Source organism: Lithobates pipiens, unplaced genomic scaffold (genome assembly GCF_037356315.1).
Source record: "Lithobates pipiens isolate NorthernLeopardFrog02 unplaced genomic scaffold, aLitPip1_a1.2 Scaffold_10, whole genome shotgun sequence".
NCBI classification, from domain to species: Eukaryota; Metazoa; Chordata; class Amphibia; order Anura; family Ranidae; genus Lithobates; species Lithobates pipiens.
In genome coordinates this window covers 19,891,224-19,911,233 of record NW_027507686.1, presented here as the reverse complement: position 1 = coordinate 19,911,233, position 20,010 = coordinate 19,891,224, and the positions used below count along the sequence as shown (strand labels likewise).

General features: G+C 45.6%; 3 protein-coding genes across 4 annotated transcripts in view; all 3 read right to left on the bottom strand.

Moving 5' to 3' along the window:
* LOC143927795 (NAD(P)H dehydrogenase [quinone] 1-like) overlaps positions 1-13,978 on the bottom strand; it is a 61,319-nt gene extending 47,341 nt beyond the window's left edge. Inside the window, exon 1 of the mRNA XM_077452170.1 lies at positions 13,954-13,978. Within this exon, the coding sequence (XP_077308296.1) occupies positions 13,954-13,960 (7 nt within the window). The 5' untranslated portion in view covers positions 13,961-13,978. The remainder of the gene's footprint in view (positions 1-13,953) is intronic.
* The window catches only part of NOB1 (NIN1 (RPN12) binding protein 1 homolog), a 77,073-nt gene that overhangs the window by 16,881 nt on the left and 40,182 nt on the right, over positions 1-20,010 (bottom strand). The window lies entirely within an intron of this gene.
* On the bottom strand, positions 1,148-14,090 carry LOC143927785 (NAD(P)H dehydrogenase [quinone] 1-like). 2 transcript variants are annotated; one of them, XM_077452142.1, is made up of 7 exons: positions 13,954-14,086; positions 12,617-12,757; positions 10,269-10,433; positions 8,524-8,654; positions 5,734-5,847; positions 4,019-4,120; positions 1,148-1,897 (listed from the first exon to the last, which is right to left on the bottom strand). In XM_077452142.1, exons 2-7 carry the CDS (start codon positions 12,636-12,638, stop codon positions 1,601-1,603), a joined length of 831 nt encoding a protein of 276 aa, XP_077308268.1. In that variant the 5' UTR covers positions 12,639-12,757; positions 13,954-14,086; the 3' UTR covers positions 1,148-1,600. The 2 variants fall into 2 exon arrangements, with proteins under 2 accessions (XP_077308268.1, XP_077308277.1); XM_077452151.1 differs by lacking the exon at positions 12,617-12,757 and having other exon boundaries at positions 13,954-14,090.

Genomic DNA, 20,010 nt, shown 5'->3' with positions numbered 1-20,010 from the left:
GAGCTTTTTCCGACGAGAATTCCGTTCAGATACAGATAAGGTGTTGGCCAGGGGTGGTCTTTTCCTTAGATTCAAGTCTAAATACCACAGCCAAACTGGAATAAGTTTGTCTCATACCAAAGCTTTGTAACCATGCAAGCGTCTGATCTGATCCTCTGGCCATGTTGCTTAACAGCAAATGGGATATATGGCAGAACAGCATCTTTAGTTAAGTATTCTTGTCATACAGTATCTCACAAAAGTAAGTACACCCCTCACATTTGTATAAATATTTTATTCTATCTTCTCATGTGAAAACACTGAAGAAATGACACTTTGAGACCTTGTAACACTAATGAGTCACATGACACCGGGGAGGGAAAATGGGTATTTGGGCCCAAATTGGACATTTTCACTAATGCCGCGTACACACGATCGGAATTCCGGCCAGAAAAAGACAGATGAGAGCTTTTCATCAGAAAATGCGACCGTGTGTATGCTCCATCGGAATTTAGCTGTCCAAATTTCCCCCAGCCAAAAATTGATAGCATGTTCTCAATTTTCCCGACGGAAAAACGTTCTATCGGAAATTCCGATCGGGTGCATGCAATTCCAACACGCCAAAAATCCCGCATGCTCAGATTCAACTACGAGATGGAAGCTATTGACTACTGGCTGTTCAACTTCCTTTTTCTAGTCCTGTCATAGGTGTTGTACATCACCGTGTTATAAACAATCGGAATTTGGTGTGACCGTGTGTAGGCAAGCCAGCTTGAGCGAAATTCCGGGAAAACCATTAGAGCCTCTTCCGACGAGAATTCCGATCGTGTGTATGCAGCATTAGGGGTGTACTGACTTTTGTTGCCAGCGGTTTAGACATTAATGGCTGTGTTTTGAGTTATTTTGAGGGGACAGCAAATTTACACTGTTATACAAGCTGTACACTCACTACTTTACATTGTAGACAAGTGTCATTTCTTCAGTGTTGTCACATGAAAAGATAGAAGAAAAGATTTACAAAAATGTGAGGGGTGTACTCACTTTTGTGAGATACTGTATACAGAATGCAGCAGTTGCCAGTTGCACTTCAGCCTTTTATTATGCCTTTTTACTGTAGTGGGATTTTTGTAAAACTGGAAAACATGTATTATTGATTAAAAAAAAAAACTTTAGTTTTAAAATATTTATTTTTATTGTTATCACCTAAAAACATCTACGAGGACAGACACAATGAGGTATTGACGTTTCTGACAACCTGGTGCATCCCTGTACAAATATTTGGTTGCACAATACAGATATACAGTAGAAAGATAGAAGATATGGTAAGAGAACTGCCAAGGTTGGCCATTGTAAAAGGTCTCAGGCTTATAAATGTCCAGAGGAAGTCTTCTTTTACACAAAGCAACCAATCAAATTTACCATTTCATGTTCTAATTTTTGCAATGGAAACATGAAACGGGAAATCGGATTGGTTTCTGTCGGCTAAGGGATCATCCTTCCCTCATCCACTCATAAACAAAGTACATAGTCACAGCTTTGTACTGTCACCCCAGTCCCACTGGTGGCACAGTACTGGATCCCCTGAGTGTGCCATAATATAGTCTTTTTACAGCCTGGAGCATTATGCCTTCGTCTGGCTGTCAGGCGGTAGAGGCTTCCCCAGGTTCTGCCCCACCGTTGGAGCATACTTGGATTCAGACAGCGACTCCTCCACCTCTTTCTTCAGTGAAAATCCACCAGAAAAGCCTTCAAAGTCTTGAAGTGGAAGGAATTTGATGGGCTTTTCATCCCAGATAGTCTCCAGTCGCTTCTCCCAGTTCTTCAGTATCTCCACACGGACCTCCTGGGGCACGTGAGCCACGGCGTACGAGATTTGGGGCTCCAAGACTTTAAAGCCACAGAAATTTAGACTACCGTTCTGCAGACAGAATGGGATAATATGGTGAGTTATAGCAATAATCGGGTCATGAAGATGTGATGCATGAAATTTTGAGGGTGCGTATTGTTTTTCCTGCTGCCTAGAGCAGTGTCCGGATGGAGGTCAATAACTAGACCCAATTATAACACATTTTAACGTATCTGCCTGTTCATGAATATGGTGGTCTGATGAAGATCTTTCTAAGGTATAATAAAGTATAAACGACTACCCTGGTGAAGAGGTAGGTGACTGGGTGAAACCTCCAACCAATGAGGCCAACAACCTGCATGTTGTCATGTTGTCTGGGCTGAGACAACATACCTTTTTGGTTCATTATTTTTTCACATAAATTACTCACACTCATCAGTAAAGGGTATATATAACACCTTGTTTTCCTTTCTTTGTTATGAGTGATTGCACATAAGGCCATCTACACTATATTACCAAAAGTATTGGGACACCTGCCTTTACATGCACATGAGCTTTAATGGCAACCCAAGTCTTAGTCCGTAGGGTTCAATATTGAGTTGGCCCTTTGCAGCTATAACAGTTTCACCTCTTCTGGGAAGGCCGTCCACAAGGTTTAGGAGTGCATCTATGGGACTGTTTGACCCAGGGCCATCTTTAATGAAAGGCAAAAGGGGCACCTGTCCAGGGCCCTGTCAATGTTGATGGGCCCAACATCCTAACAATCCATCCCTCTCACATAATGTAGCTGCAGGGTGGCAGGGGCCAAGCGGTAGCAGGGGCCAGAGGAATGAGGGAGGATCGCACTGAGGAGGCAATGACAAAGGCGGCATGGATGAGCAGAAAGCCGGTGGGCGTCAGGAGTTACATCTGAATGAGAACATGTGCTTGGCCTTTCATCCCCTGCGCCCCGAGTCGACCTTTTTTTTATACCAATTAGAGCCTCTGGCTCTAATCATGTGCTTCCAAATGATTGAAAATCATTGAAATCCATGCGTCAGGTGCCCTGCATGTAGATTAGGGGCTGGGTGCATGGATTAGGGGGACGGCGCCTCTGCGCTCCTAATGGACGGGCCGCCACTGTGTGCATGGACACATAGAACAACATGGAGAGGTGTTTTTAAGCTGTAAAAAACACCCCTAGGAGCAGATGTAAAAATATCCAATGTGCAACAAAAAAAACAAAAATAAAATAAAAAGCTCACTGCAGTTAGGCTTTTAAATTTTCAGCTGTTTTATGTATGTGTTTAGAGTCTTGTCCCTAATTGTTTGCACCAGTGGCGGCTGGTGTTTTTTTTTTTGGGGGGGGGGTGCAAACAACATTCCCCCTCCCCCAGCAGCACCTCCCCTGCCCATCCGCTGTCTGCCGGTCGGTCCAGCACTTAACCCATCTAGGTGGCGGGTATCGGGCAGCAGCTCCTGCATCCTCTTCTCCATCACACGGCTTCCTCGTGTGGCTCCTCCCCTCCTCCTAGGCATCCAATAGGATCACCTGTTCTTTCAGACAATCGGGTGACGGGTCTCAAGACCTGCTTCCTGATTGGCCGGGAGGAGGTCCAGTGTTACAAACAGCGAATATTAGTTTGCTATTGTAATACACATGGGTGGGCTCCTTGGCATTCTCTGCGCCCCAAGCCCACCCTATTTTGAGGCCTATTAGAGTCTCTGCCTTTAATTAGGTGCTTCAAAAAAACACCCCCACCTCATTGTTATTCATGCGTCCTGCATAGGGGCCGGACGCATGGATAGGGGGGCAGTGCCCGTGCGCTCGTAATGGACGGGCCTTCCCTGGTTTGCACACTGAATAGTTACATACAGTTTTTTTTTTAGCATTGCCATTGCCCTTTAAGCAGTCAGGTTTACTGGTTAGATTTCTTAAAAAAAAAAAAAGACTTTCTATGGAGAATGATTTTCAAGCTGGAAAAGGATTTTGACTGATGTATATGATTGGTATCGGTATCGGTCAATATCAGACATTTTTGCACTTAGAATGTTGGCATTTCCTATTAATCTGTATATTGGCAAGTCGGATTGAGCCATTCCCTAATCAGCCACAGAACCCAAGTCCTTCAATACATCGCCAACCCTGGACAGGATGGGACATCAGGATGGGTTATTATACTTACGGGTAACATAAAAAAGACAATGTCTTACCTGGAGTGGCCATAGACTGACATTTATGTCTCCATTCAACCCTGAAGTTGTGTTCATTGATTGTGGGCCTCCAGTTGTGAACGAAAGCAAAGCTTTCTTATTCTGTAATTAAAGACAAAAATAAAAACCAAATCTTAGAGTACCCCTGCAGTCCACTATTCTCTCTTCCAGATCCTACATAGAGGGGTCATCTAGTGTCAAACAAAACATGAAGCTTCCATTCTTGTTATTAGTGGTGTTGCATTGTCCAGGTCCTCTTCTCTTTGGGAAATGATCACATCTAAAGCTGGCCACATTATTATTATTATTATCATATATACTCGAGTATAAGCCGACCCGAATATGAGCCTAATTTTACCACAAAAAAAATGGGAAAACTTATTGACTCGAGTATAAGCCTAGGGTGAGAAATTTGCAGCTACTGTAACAATGCCCATTTGGTAAAAAAAATATTTTTAAAATAAAATACCAAAAATACAAAACTACTAACACCAGTGGCGGAACTACCAAGGTCACAAAGGTTGCAATTACGACGGGGCCATGGTGTTCCACCACTGTGGGGGGGGGGCATGACGGCAGGAAAGGGGGCCCACTGTGGAAAATGTGAAAGGGGTCCCATGATGGGAGTAAAGGGACCCGGGCTGGGAGGGAAGGGCCCTGCGTGGTTTCTTTCACCAGAGCCCTGAAACTTATGTTTATGCCTCTGACCCGAGTCTATCACATATCAATCAATATCTGGTTGGATGGAAGGAGTAGCAATTCGCAACGAATTCTCAAGCTTCTCATCAGATATTTTGTCTCTACTTTTGCCCTTCATGTGATTCATCCTTAAAAACAGGTTCTTAAAAATATAGGTGCTGCCGAAAAATGATAACATGAATAAGCTGCGATTGTGAAGAGTGGGAGATTTTTCAATGGGAAGATGAAACTTCCAAAAAGTCCAACAAAGAGACGCTGTCAAATTTTTCAAAGTGTGAATGCCAGTGGTGTCGCTATGGGGATGGCTTTTGGGGCTATAGCCTTGAATCTGGGGCCCATAGCCCCGAGTCTCTGCAGGGGTCCCCAAGGGGAGGGGAGACTCTCTGGGAACCCTGATGTAAGTGGGGGGCTCTCTAGGGACCCTGATGCAAGGGGGAGGCTCTCTGGGGACCCTGAATTTAAGGGGGAGGCTCTCTGGGGACTTTAATGTAAGGGGGGCTCTCTGGGGACTCTCATGTAAGGGGGGCTCTCTGGGAACCCTGATGTAAGTGGGGGGCTCTTTAGGGACCCTGATGCAAGGGGGAGGCTCTCTGGGGACCCTGATTTTAAGGGGGAGGCTCTCTGGGGACCCTAGTGTAAGGTGGGCTCTCTGGGCACTCTGATGTAAGTGGGGCTCTATGGGGACCTCAATGTAAGTGGGGGGCTCTCTGGGGATATATACACACACGTATATTACTGTTTATACATGTGTATGCCCACCCAAGGGTATGACTTTCTTTACTACGCTGCTATGGGCTCTAGCCCCAGATCTTTTGTAGACCTAGCAAAGCCCCTAGTGAACGCATTTATGCAAACAATTGCAAAAAATCAGCACTTTTAAGTAAGTTTATGATTTTGTGTCAGGCCTCATTCATGGGCGCCTGGGGCTGCCTTGAGCCACAGGTTGGGCACCCCTGACGAAGTCTCACACAGGTTCCCTATATTCATTTAAATGGCCGATGTTCACTTTTTCTTACCTTGAATGGTCCTTCAGAGTACAAGGTCTGAAAACTGTAGGCAAAACCCAAAGTTAACACTCGCTCAAACCATCCTTTCATTATAGCGGGCATCCCGAACCAATACAAGGGGAACTGTAACATATAACACATAGCTTTCATTATCATTGTCCTTTGAATTATTAGAATACATAGTGCTGTACATCAACTGATACTAAACTGATACACATGACAAACCCTAAATAAACATCTACAGAAATATAAAAGACGACCAGCAAACAATGTAATAGATGGGGTAGCATTGGGTAAAAGCTTCTCTGGCTGTCTTATGCACACTATCTGCCCATCACTTTGTTGGAAAGCCTGACTAACCAATAGTAAACCAATAGGGGGAGTCAGATGTGGGTTGGTAAATAAATTACAGAGCAGCTCGGGATTCAGGAGACCAAAGCCAACGTGCAGCATGAAGCAGCTTTGTCAACCTTACTTAACCATTTTCTTACTGGGCATTTAAATCCCCCTCCTATTGAGACCAATTTTCAGCTTTCAGCGATGTCGCATTTTGAATGACAATTGCGTGGTCATACAACACTGTACCCAAATGAAATTTTTATAATTTTTTCCCCCCAAATATAGCTTTCTTTTGGTGGTATTTGATCACATGTGCAATTGTTATATATTTTTTTAAATGTAAAAAGACCGAATTTAAAAAAAAACAAATTTTTTTTTGATTTTGTTTTAAAATTTTATAACGGGTAATTTTTGTCTGTCATTGATGTACGCTGATGAGGCGGCACTAATGGGCACCAATAGGTGGCAGTGATGGGCACTGATGGGTGGCAGTGATGGGCACTGATCGGTTACACTGATAGGCGGCACTTCTAGGTGACACTGATTGGCACCACTGGTGGGCATTGATGGGTGGCACTTGTGAGCATCGATAGGTGCCACTTGTGGGCATTGATAGGTGGCACTTGTGGGCACTGTTAGACTCTATAAATGAGGCATAATTGCCTCTTCCTTTTCGGGACTGATGTCCCTTTAAAATAAGCCGGTAATTGGCTTTTTTTTCCTCCTCCACTTTCAGCGTGAGCGTGAGGAGAAAAAAAAAAGATCATGTGATCAGCTGCCATTGGCTGACAGCTGATCACATGGTAAGGGGCCGGGAAGGGGCCGTGTGTTCATTTAATAAAAAATGTCCATCCTGCTCCTTTAAATTTTCTCGTCACTGTGCTCAAAAACAAATTTCAATTTGACCCCCACTAACCATAAAATGAACTATTTCGAGCAAAATTTTACTCGTGTATGGCTAGGTTCAGACTTCCCAACAATTATGCCTATCCCTTTCAGATTTTTTTCCTTTTTGGTTGTCTAATGGGGGAGATTTTCCTTTACTTCTTGTCCCGGAGCTGGGAGGAAATTCTTCAGCGTGAAGGAAAACCCCACTTAGACAGTTGTCACCAGAACAAGGTTTCTCCTCTATTTCTATTTTGGTGACAAATGTAACATTTTTGAATTTCCCATCACTGTGTTAAGGGTCACCAGGACAAACAAAGAATGCAAAGAAGGCACAGACAGCAAATTCAACCTGACAGGGGTTCTAACTCTTTTGCTACTCTATCCAAAAACAAGCACCATGCTTTTTGCACTGGTCCAAATCATTTGGTGGAGGGGGGATTATGGTGCAGGTTTTTTTTTTTTCAGGGGTTGGGTTTGGCCCCTTAGTCCCAGTGAAGGGAACTCTTAAGGCATCAGTATACCAAGACATTTTTCATGCTCCCAACTTTGTGGGAACAGTTTGGGGAAGACCCTTTCCTGTTCCAACATGACTGCCCACTAGGGCACAAAGCAAGGTCCATAAAGACATGGATGAGTGAGTTTGGGGTGGAGGAACTTAACTGGCCTGAACCCGACAGAACACTTTTGGGATCAAACATTTCTATAGACACACTCCTAAACCTTGTGGGCAGCCTTCCTAGAAGAGTTGAAGCTGTTAGAGCCGCAAAGGGCGGGCCAACTCAATATTGAACCCTACGGACTAAGACTGGGGTTCCATTAAAGTTTATGTGTGTGTAAATGCAGGCATCCCAATACTTTTGACAATATAGTGTATTCTGTGAGCACACTGAGCTTGGGGTCTTTTCCTGGAGAGGATTAGTCCAGCCTGGAGGGCACGCTGCCCTTCCAAGCAATGCTGCCATGTCTGCTGTCATGAGGCCTCAGGTGGGCGACCTGAGGGCCTGGGATGCTGAGACCTTGGAGCTAGAAAGAAAGCTGACTGAGGGGGGTAGTCCGCTGAAGATCTAGTCTGGTATCACTGGAGTAAGGTGTTGCTTGGAAGTTGGAAGGAGGCAACCCGCTGTCCTTGGGCCTTGTGTGAGTAGAGATGCTTCTGAGAGATCTTGGGGACCTTTGTGCTTCTGCCACCCCTTTGGTGCTAGAGAGTCAGCTCTGGGTCTAGTTAAAGGGGACACCTGCTGGTGTCCCGGAGAGCTTTGTCCAGATAATCTGCTACTTACAATTAACTACTACTGTTACTACTACCTTAAAGCTGAAGTCTACGGTTTGCTACAAGCATGGACTTTAATATAGCATGTCCTGAACGAATAACTGAGTCCCCAAGTTGTACATAGTTTTGGTTTTGGAGTAAGCCACCTAATTTCCTCAACCCTATCCAAGTTCTCCAAAAATAAAAACAACACCCCCTAGACTTCTCATTGGAGAAACGTGTGAATGAGCCTGTGTGCCTAGCTGTGGGGCGAAACTTGTGGGTAAGACTCCTATGGGAGTAGCGTTACATTATAGACATACCTGGAAAATGATAAGGTCGGCCTTTTCGATCTTTTTCTGTTCTTCAACAATGTCTTTGGCAAGGCGGCCTTCCTTATATGCTTCTGCAGTCTCTGCTGGATATTTGAAATGTTTTGGATCCTTGGGTTTACCTGCGGAAATAATGAAAAGGTTACAGTCAAGTCTGGTAAATAAGACCAGCCCTAGGCCTAGAACCTCTGATGGTTTATTCTCGGTTGTTCCCCTCTTCCATCTACATCTAGACATTTGGCGCCATGTCATCTTCGACAATTTATTCCCATCAGCAATAAAGCAATAAATAATCATGTTCTGTTTTCTTAAAATCTTCCCTCCCAACACCCCCCGCTGTCTGCAACTTGCCCCCAGGACCAGGATCACCCCCCCCCCCCACCCCCAGGAGGCCATGGTGTGCAAGGACCTGCTGAGCTGAGCTGCCAGGTGAGAGACTCTGACACCCCCAGATGACCACCACATCCCATCTCCCCCCTCATACACACCACTTACCCTGCTCCAGTGATCAGGCTATATTGATGGGTACTGGTGAGGTTGCAATAAATTGGCACTGCTGAGGCTGCATTGATGGGCACTGATGAGTCTGCATTGATAGGCACTGATCAGGCTGCATTGACAATTACTGGTGAGGCTACACTGATGGGCACTGATGAGGCTGCACTGATGGGCACTAGTGAGGTTGCATTGACGGGCACTGATCAGGCTGCATTGATGGGCACTGGTGAGGCTGCATTGGATGAGCACTGATGAGGCTGCATTGATAGGCACTGATGAGGCTGCATTGATAGGCACTGATGAGGCTGCATTGATGGGCACTGGTGAGGCTACACTGATGAGGCTGCACTGATGGGCCCTGATGAGGCTGCATTGATGGGCACTGGTGAGGCTGCATTGATGGGCACTGGTGAGGCTACACTGATGGGCACTGATGAGGCTGCATTGATGGGCACTGGTGAGGCTACACTGATGGGCACTGATGAGGCTGTACTGATGGGCACTGATGAAGCTGCATTGATGGGCACTCATGAGGCTGCATTGATGGGCACTGGTGAGGCTACACTGATGAGGCTGCACTGGTGGGCACGGATGAGGCTGCATTGATGGGCACTGGTGAGGCTGCATTGATGGGCACTGGTGAGGTTACACTGATGGGCACTGGTGAGGCTGTACTGATGGGCATTGATGGGCACTGATGAGACTGCATTGATGGGCACTGGTGAGGCTACACTGATGGGCACTGATGAGGCTGTACTGATGGGCATTGATGGGCACTGATGAGGCTGCATTGATGGGCACTGGTGAGGCTACACTGATGGGCACTGTTGAAGGTAGAAGCTGTACTGATGGGTACTGATGAGGCTGCATTGAAAAATACGGTGGGCATGGATGGTGAGCTGATTCAGTGGTTCAATGGGCCACTTGACTGGACTTGCCCCCCCAGGGCTAAGGCTGCCATCCGCCACCCCCCCCCCCCCCCCCCCCCCCGCTAGTACCCCTCGTGTAAACGAGCCCAAAGAGGAATGAACTGCCACTTTGTGAAACTACAATAAAGTTGAAAGAAATGAAAGAGTACAATGAATTTTATTTTCAATGCACCGGCTCCACTACCCACACAACACACCCCAGTGGCCGGCGGTGGGAACTAGCCCTCACCTTTCACACCTATGTTCCTACCCATGAAATATAATCAGTGGAAAGCAGTTGGTTGTTGTTTGCAATGTAAAAGAATTTACCTTTAATATCATCCCGTGATGACACAGGATTAAAATTCATGGCATAGAGGTCAGACTCGATCACTTTCCATCCTTTCTTCTTCAGAGCGCTCACTGCCGCCTCCTTCATGGCATAATTAAAAGATGTGCGCTCCTGGTGAGCTAAGACAATCAGCGCCGTTTTACCTGGGAACAGATGAACATAACAGTTCTGTATAAAAAGATCGCTTTACGCATTGACATAACTCTTTAGCCCCAGTCCGTTTTGACAGTATGGTTACTTGCTTACTTGGCATCATCCACAGGCAGCTTAACTCTTCACTAAGACTAAAGCCCCCATATACACTAGATTCGATTTTCTGCAGAATGTTTTATCTTCAGATCTACCAAAACCATAAAATGTGAGCTCAAACCTTAAGCGTTTCAATTTGTATGCAATCGGGAAGGCCCTTGCACTACATGGTTTTTGGTAAATCTGAAGACAAAAATCTGCAGAAAATCTAATGGTGTGTATGGGGCTATAGAAGTCGAATCTGATACAATTCTACATCAGATAATTGCGGCACAGAGGAGGTTTTTTTCCAGTCTTTTGAAGAGCGGGAAGACAAAGACTAACCTAAACCCTGTCTCTATGAATAAGTAAGAATGACTGAAAGAGTACCTGTCATCTGCCCATTCTATCACATAGCCGACTTTTTAGCCCCTCTTGTGATAGCAATACTGTTAAATTTTTTAAATGTTTTTAAAAATTAGATTGTAAAAAAAATTAAAAAAAAAGATGTTTAGTATCTATTTACTTGATGCAACTCCGTCCTATTTTTTTTTTTACCAAAAAATGGATATTATATAGAGTTTGTGTGCACTAAAATTCATTTTAGTACAAGCCGTGGCTTACCACAAATGTTCTCATGGCAATTTACCGATTATAATCTAAGGATATGTCTGTTTCCACTGCTAATATATACGGCGGCAGGTCAACTTGTTTGCGCCAACTGCCATACCCATAGTGCATGTGATACTGTGGGAGCGCGCGGCTGCGGGTCGATGTCTGCTGGCGACTCGCGATCGCGGTTCACAGAGGCAGAAGGGGGATCTGCCTATGTAAATAAGGCAGACTCCCATTCTAACAGTAGACGTCATGGAGATTTGCTATTCCCCGTGATCGGGAACAGCGACCTCTGTGTTGTTCCAGTAAGCCCACCACCCCCGCACAATTAGAACACACCCAGGGAACACGGTAAACCCCTTTGATCGCCCCCTTCCCTGTTTCTTTTTTTTTTTACAGTGATCAGTGCATTATTTTAGCACTGATCAATGTAATAATGTCACTGGTCCCCATAAAGTGTCACTTAGGGTCAGATTTTGCCCGCTGCAAAGTCGCAGTCCTGCTAAAAAAAAATCGCAGATTGCCGCCATTACCAGTAAAAACATTTAAAAAAAAGTCCATAAGGGTCCTTTCACACGGGGCGGATCAGTTCTGATCCGCCCCGTGGATATCCGTTTGCTCAGCGGGGATCACTCCGCCGATCCCCGCTGAGCAGGGAGATGACAGCTCCGTCTCTGCACACTGCGCAGGGACGGACCTGTCACAGCGCCGCTCTCCCCTATGGGAGATCGGATGACGACGGACCGCAGTGCCCGTCGTCATCCGATCCGATCCACAGACGGATGGAAAAATAGCTTTTTCCTCCGTTACACTTTTTCGGATCGGAGCGGGTCGGATGTCAGCGGACATGTCACCGCTGACATCCGACGCTCCATAGAGCTCTATGGAGCACCCATTCAGGTCCGCCTGAAAAACTGACAGGCGGGCCTGAACGGGACGTCAGTGTGAAAGGACCCTAAATCTTTCCCATAGTTTGTAGGCAAGATAACTTTTGCGCAAACCAATCAAAATACACGTATTGCAATATTTTTGTTAAGAAAAAAAAATAAAAATATTTAGAAGAATACATATTGACCTAAACTGATCAAGAAATGTGTTTTTGCTATATATATTTTTTTGGGATATGTATTATAGCAGAAATAAAAAATAAAAAAAATGTATATATATATATATATATATATATATATATATTTTTTTTTTATTGTTAATTTCTGCTATAATATATATCCAAATATATATATATATTCAAATTGTCGGTCTTCTTTTGTTTATAGCGCAAAATATAAAAACCGCAGAGGTGATCAAATACCACCAAAACAAAGCTTTATTTGTGGGGGGGGGGACATCAATTTTGTTTGGGTACAATGTCACACGACCGCGCAATTGTCAGTTAAAGCGATGCAGTGCCTTACTGCAAAAAAATGGGCTGGTCATTAAGGGGAGGTGGGGGGTAAAACCTTCCGGGGATGGAGAGGTTAAATACCTGCTGCAATAGAAGTGGCCATGGAGTTTTCCCGGGACTGAGCACACGCCTGATGAAAGCTGTTCCGTGCAGAATATGTACAGAAGAGGTTGTGTCAAGGGTGACGGACCGATAAGGCTGTTCCAGCTTTAGAGGGAAAGTCTAAAATATGAATGTAATAGTATTCAGACTAAGCTGCTGATTAAGCGGAATACTCAATAAAAGCTCAGTGACATAAGATGACATAGGAAAGAAGATCTGATAAAGGATTAAGAGAAGTAAGGGGGGGGATCAGCGGCGATCATGTGACCAAGGCCTAGGATTTTTATCATCCATCACTACAGTGACAGCCTGCAGCAGCATTTTTACGCAGGACAGGTAAGAAAATACTTTTAATTAGCACAGTGGGAAAAGGTTGGAACCTTGATCAGGATCTTTTTGCTGTCAGTATCTTTCTGTCCCGGTGCCCCTTGTTCTTCCTCACTTGGGTGTCAATGGGAGAGGAAGTAAGGGGAAATCTCCCCAGTGGGGACACAGAAAGCAAAAAACAAAACAAACAAAAAACCAACACATTTTGTAACCCCCCCCCACCCTATCCACACAGGGAAATAAAAACCTTGCTTGTTAATGATTAGGTGAAGTCTGGTGCTGAGATTTATGTTTGGCAAAAAAAAATCCCTGGCGTTTTTCCTGAAACGTGCGGCAGATACAGTTAGTTCTTAATAATGCAACATCGTTAAACCTTTCCCCCTGGCTGACACCAACAATATGGTACAATTCCCCCCCGCTGACACCAACAATAGGGTACAATTCCCCTCACTGACACCAACAATGGGGTACAATTCCCCCCCACTGACACCAACAATGGGGTAGGTACAATTCCCCCCACTGACACCAACAATGGGGTACAATTCCCTCCACTGACACCAACAATGGGGTACAATTCCCCCCCCACTGACACCACCAATAGGGTAGGTACAATTCCCCCCACTGACACCAACAATGGGGTACAATTCCCTCCACTGACACCAACAATAGGGCACAATTCCCCTCACTGACACCAACAATGGGGTACAATTCCCCCTCACTGACACCAACAATAGGGTAGGTACATTTCCCCCCACTGACACCAACAATGGGGCACAATTCCCTCCACTGACACCAAAAAATAAATAAACAAATTGTTGTGTGCCGCTAAAGTGTTCGGGTTTGACTTGAAGAATAGGTGGCAACCCCCCCACACATGGGTCACCTACATCTCAGACATCGTACACTTAGTGAAGGGGTGAACTTGCAGCAATTTGTCTCTGGACAGCCAGGCCCTACAGAAATAATGTCAGATTCTGCCCGGGACTCACCAGCCATGGTTTCCTCTCAGGTGTCCTATAGAATGTCCTTTCTGCAGCTGCTAAGAATGGTGAAAATGAAGTCTGACAGGCTTTATATAGGAAATGTTGAGAACACTTCTCACCGTGACAAGGTGGAAAGTGAGGGAGCATTGGGTTCACCGGTAGATAATTGGGCACTCCCTCCAGGCCAAACAGTTCCCATCCCAGAAGATGACAGGCATCGATCAACCAGACGGGTTCCTCTAAACATTCGTTATTACAGGGTTCTCAAATGTCTTCTCAGTTCACACCCAGATATGAACCCCAAGGCAGAGAGCAGGCAGAACACATCGGGTGGAAAGAGAGACATGGATACAATGTATATTATAATTCTATACATAAACTTTGTATATACAGGTTTACATAGACAGCATAGGATACTATGTAATTATACCTTGCCTTGAAAAAGTATTCATACCCCTTGAAATTTTCCACATGTTCTCATGTTACAACCAAAAACGTAAATGTATTTTATTGAAATTTTATGTGATAGACGGACACAAAGTGACACATAATTGTGAAGTGGAAGGAAAACAATAAATGGTTTTCAACTTTCTTTACAAATAAATATTTGAAAAGTGTGGGGGGGGGGGGGGGGGCATTTGTATGGCGCCCCCCAGAGTCAATACTTTGTAGAACCCCCTTTCTCTACAATTACAGCTCCAAGTCTTTTTGGGGATGTCTCTACCAGCTTTGCACATCTAGAGTGACATTTTTGCCCATTCTCCTTTGCAAAATAGCTCAAGCTCTGTCCACAAGGTTTAAGAGGGTGTCTATGTCTATGGGAATATTTGACCATTCCTTCAGAAGCACATATGTGAGGTCAGGCACTGATGTTGGACTTGAAGGCCTGGCTCGCAGTCTCCACTCTAATTCATCCCAAAGGTGTTCTATTGGGTTGGGGTTAGGACTCTGTGCAGGCCAGTCAAGTTCCTCCACCTCAAACTTGCTCATCCATGTCTTTATGGACCTTGCTTTGTGCACTGGGGCAAATCATTTGGTGGAGGGGGGGTTATGGTGTGGGTTTTTTTTTCAGGGGTTGGGCTTGGCCCCCTAGTTTCAGTGAAGGGAACTCTTAAGGCGTCAGCATACCAAGACTTTTTGGACAATTTCATGCTCCCAATTTTGTGGGAACAGTTTGGGGGGTGGCCCCTCCCTGTTCCAACATGACTGCACATCAGTGTATCTGCCCCTCCACAGTGAGCGATCGGTGCTGTGTTCATTCAGTGTGGTGTTTTCACCACCAGCAGCAGGGGGGCTCACCATCCTGAAATAACCTGCTTGTGTGCCCTCAGCAGCTGCCGGAGGGAAAATGGCAGCACTGCAGAGGAAAGAGGCACACAGGGGTCCCAGACAGCATGGAAAAGGGGGTGCAGATACTAGAACCGATCCTCCTGCAGTGCAGCCAGAGGAAGAAAAGAGAAGTAGAAGCTGGCAGCACTGCACAAGAGTCACAAGTGTTGGCAATAAGGCAGTACTGCTGGCCCTCCTACTTGGCCCAGGCCCCCCTTTGAACTGATGAGATCTGGGCCCAGTACAAGAGGGCTGGCTGTACTGCCCTATCCGTAGCCCTGATAGTGATGCCGTACTAGGGTGATCAGGGATTTATTTATTTTTTACACCATTATTGTTCATAACAGTGATGATCACTGTAAAGGCCGGTACACACGATCAGAACATCCGACCGCGTGTCCACTTCATCGGACAAACTTTTTCAGTTTTCATCGGACTTTTGTTGGCTGTGCGAATGGACAAACATAAGTCCGATGGAGCAAAGTCCGATCGTGTGTACAGAAAACCATCGGACTTTACAAACACGCATGCTCAGAACCAATGCAAAAGATCAGACAATACAGAAGTTGGCCAAAGGTGGCGGTAAAGAGCAGAAAGTTGGCTGAAAAGTCAGATTGTGTGTATGCTTAACAAGTTCAGGGCCAACACCCTTTGTACAAAAGTCCGATCGTGTGTGTGTATGAGGCTTTATAAGCAATAGTTTTAAAAGCCATTCATGACTTAGTGTTTACTGTTTTGATTGGTCACAATGGATCACGTGGTACAGGGTGTTATGATTGGCTCAGGTACCATGTGATTGCTTGTGACCAATCACAGTTCTGATTACATCAGTAAGCAAAATGTCATGAATGAAAGCCATTCTTGGCAGTTTTCTTACAAGTTATCATGTGATCGCTATGATTGGACGTATAGCTCAAATTACTCCGGCTGCTCACAGTGGGCATGTACCGAGGGGCACACCCATGCGCGTGTGCTCAGAGACACATGGATACATCGCTGAGCCTACAGCTGCCACCTGCTAGTATTAAATCTACTGCTAGCGGGTTGCAAGTGGTTAAAGATAGGCCAGAGGCAACAAGAAAATACCCAAAGGTCAAACATGACTAGGTGAACAGGGGAGGCAAGGAGATATGCTAAGGTAAAAAACAAAACAAAGGAAGGAGCACCTCTAAGTGCAGCAGGACCAATAAGTTTAATAAATTAGGGCCACTCATCTTTACATGATAAAAGAAAGCTCAACGTGGAGATGAAGGTCCGGGGTACCAAGATGGAAGTCTGCCAGGGAGAGAATGCTGGGTGTCCAGCTGTATGTGCAACAGGAACAAGGAGGAGGCCGGACAATATACCCTTATGCCGCGTAAACACGACCGGACTTTCCGTCAGAATAAACTCTGACGGTCTTTCCAACTGAGTTTCTGACCGAACGGACTTGCCTACACACGATCACACCAAAGTTTGTTTGTTTCGAATGCGATGATGTACGAGGGGACTAGAAAAGGAAGTTCAACAGCCAGTAGCCAATAGCTGCCCTTGCGTTGTATTTGGTCCGTCGGACTAGCACACAGATGAATGATTTTCCCGATAGGAATTGATTACGTCAGAAAGATTTAAAACATGTTCTATTTCTAGGTCGGTCATGCTTTTTGAAAAAAAAAAACAAAGTCAGCTGAAGCCCACACACAATCGGAATATCCGATGAAATTATTCCGTCTGACCTTTTCTGTTGGAAAGGCTGGTCTTGTGTACATAAGTGTTCCGCGGAGCGGACACCAAGGACAAGAAAGCAACATGCCGCGTTTCGGAGCATGTGCGCTTCCTTGTCAAGCTGAGATATAGGATTAACATCTGGAATCAGGAGACATAAGGTTACCCAATGAGATTTTGGGACTGAATGTTTAGAGGAGCTTCAAGACGGGGTCTAGGAGGAATAGAGTAAACTTCCGTACGAAGCAAGTGGACACAGAAGAAACTTCCATCCCATCCAGTGGTAAGGATGGGTGCTCCTTGGGTGTCATAGAGGTTGAGATCTTTGGAGGTGCTCAAAATTAACACGGATATTTCAGTACATACTAGGGATCCATCTAAGGCAGTGATGGCGAACCTTGGCACCCCAGATGTTTTGGAACTACATTTCTCCATGATGCTCAACTACACTGCAGAGTGCATGAGCATCATGGGAAATGTAGTTCCAAAAACATCTCGGGTGATAAATTTCGCTGTCACTGATCTAGGGTATGGTGTCCTCTGGAGAATTTCCAGTTAATGGTGGTTTAACTGGGAAGTTGGGACATGGAGGTATCTGTGGAGAGTTGGGATTGTCCATGAGCTGGTGTCTTGCGGCTTGGGAACCTTTAAGTGGTTCTGCAGACACAAAACAAAGGTTGGTGCTTTTGTTCCTTCAAAGATCTCCACAAATTGGTATTGGTCTGATTATATTAGGTATTCTTTGATAGGAGGGGCATAGCGGTCATTATGGCGAGAGATCAGCTACAGCTGTTTTACCCTAGTGAAGCATGTGTGGAAGCTCCACACAGCCCCATACACACTATCAGATTTTCTGCTGATTTTTGTCTTCAGATTTCCCAAAACCATGTAGTGCAAGGGCCTGCCCGATTACATACAAATTGAAACTTCTAAGGTTTGACCTCATATTATATGGTTTTAGTAAATCTGAAGACAAAAATCCGCAGAAAATCTGATATGGTGTATGGGGGCTTTAGACAGGCCCGGGAACATACAGGTCGGGTTGAACCTCGCGCTGAGTCACCCTGACTATAACAACATTCAACGGATTCTGGTTTCCCTGCAACGGAGTTGCTGCATTCAGCTGAATCATCCAAGGCTGCTACTTATTAACACGACTCCTATTATTCCATCCATTGTTAGTAGATGTAGAATGAGATTTCTGTTTCGATAGGCTGCTTGTGGACGTGAATGTGGTCATAGATTGTTCTGAATTTTACTATCCTGAGTTAATTTCTTCCACCCCTCTGGAAAAGAGATCCGTGGTGGATCACCTTTCAGAGAGCATTTGACAGGGGGTGAGGAGGCAACTTATCCCCTGCTTTATCCCTCAAAAATCCTAAACCAACGTGGTTGCTCTGTGGCCTTATTCACTTGATTGGGTTGCGCTCTGCAGCAGTACCGTATGCCAAATGTGACATGTTGCTTCAATTTTGCTGCGGCATTACAGTCCTGAGCAGCTGCAAAGCGTTGTTTGGGGGGTGGTAAAATTGCAGCTCAACCTGCTTTTACAGTACTCCCTGCTGCCTGTGTGAATGAACCCATTCAGTGTGTGAGCGCTGATCCCCACTGGCCCCCCTCTCCAGTCCACCCAAGGAGTATGAAATCATATGAAATGGACAAGTGAGGAGGCAGGAACCAGAACAAGTAGATCAGCTGTAGTAGGTTTTCTTTACTAAGCTGCATCAAGAAACCACTTTTGTTCCCTCCTGAGCCCCCCTGCGGTGCTCCCTGCTGATCCCCTGCTTTTCCCTGGACACTGCCATAAGAACTTCTGACCTTAGTACACTGCTCTGCCTCCTACTCAACCCTGGCCTACCTCCTACTGACCCCTGAAAACTGCTCTAAGAACTTCTGACCTTTTGTGCACAGCCCTACCTACTGTTGACCCCTGGACACTGCTCTACAAACATCTGACCTTTGCATAGTGCCCTACCTACTGTTGACCCCTGGACACTGCTCTACAAACGTCTGACCTTTGCACAGTGCTCTACCTACTGCTGACCCCTGGACGCTCCAGTCCTAGCTCAAGACACAGCCGTTCGTCTAGCTCTCATCATCAGTCTAAAGGTCATCCTCCAAAAGGCAGCAGTCAAGCAGCCCATCCAGACGAGAGATAAAAGAGTGTAGGGCATGTGGAGCGACGCCTTTACCAGATAAACATATCTGCCAAAATTGCTTGCAGGGTTATGCGATTCAGGGGACCGAAGTTGAGCAGGTCACAGGCCTTATTAAAAGAGTAGTCAAAGACTCCTTAACTGAACTAATGCAGGTGAACCCCTCTCCGCAGGGATCCTCTGGCGGGAGTTATCCGTTACTGGCCTGTCTTTTGCAGCCCCTGCAGGCGCTACATTAAGCCCACCTACCTGAGCAGGAGACAAAAGTGACTCGGAGGACTCCATAGATGAATCGGATGCGTGTGGATTCCATTTTTTCGCTAGCACAACCAGTTGTATTGGCGGTTAAACAAGCCACTGGTTGGGAAGAAGCAGTAGAGCCTCTAAAAAAATAGAAAAAAATAGTTTCCCCTTCCTGGAGGAATTGAAAGATCTAGTGGAGGGTGAATGGGGAAAAAGCGGACAAACGTTTTTCCTTGAATAGACTTCAGAAGTTATATCCTCTGACGGATTCGGATGCGGCTTTCCTGGACACTCCTCCGGTATGCCAAATGTGACATGTTGCTTCAATTTTGCTGCGGCATTACAGTCCTGAGCAGCTGCAAAGCGTTGTTTGGGGGGTGGTAAAATTGCAGCTCAACCTGCTTTTACAGTACTCCCTGCTGCCTGTGTGAATGAACCCATTCAGTGTGAGCGCTGATCCCCACTGGCCCCCCTCTCCAGTCCACCCAAGGAGTATGAAATCATATGAAATGGACAAGTGAGGAGGCAGGAACCAGAACAAGTAGATCAGCTGTAGTAGGTTTCTTTACTAAGCTGCATCAAGAAACCACTTTTGTTCCCTCCTGAGCCCCCCTGCGGTGCTCCCTGCTGA

Coding starts and splice junctions, on each gene's coding strand:
- LOC143927785 (XM_077452142.1), bottom strand. CDS start 12,638: ATGGCCACTTCTATTGCAGCAG. Junction 8,655..10,268: donor ATCACGGGATGATATTAAAG/GTAAATTCTTTT, acceptor TTATTTCCGCAG/GTAAACCCAAGGATCCAAAA. Junction 4,121..5,733: donor ACTCTGAAGGACCATTCAAG/GTAAGAAAAAGT, acceptor CTTTAATTACAG/AATAAGAAAGCTTTGCTTTC.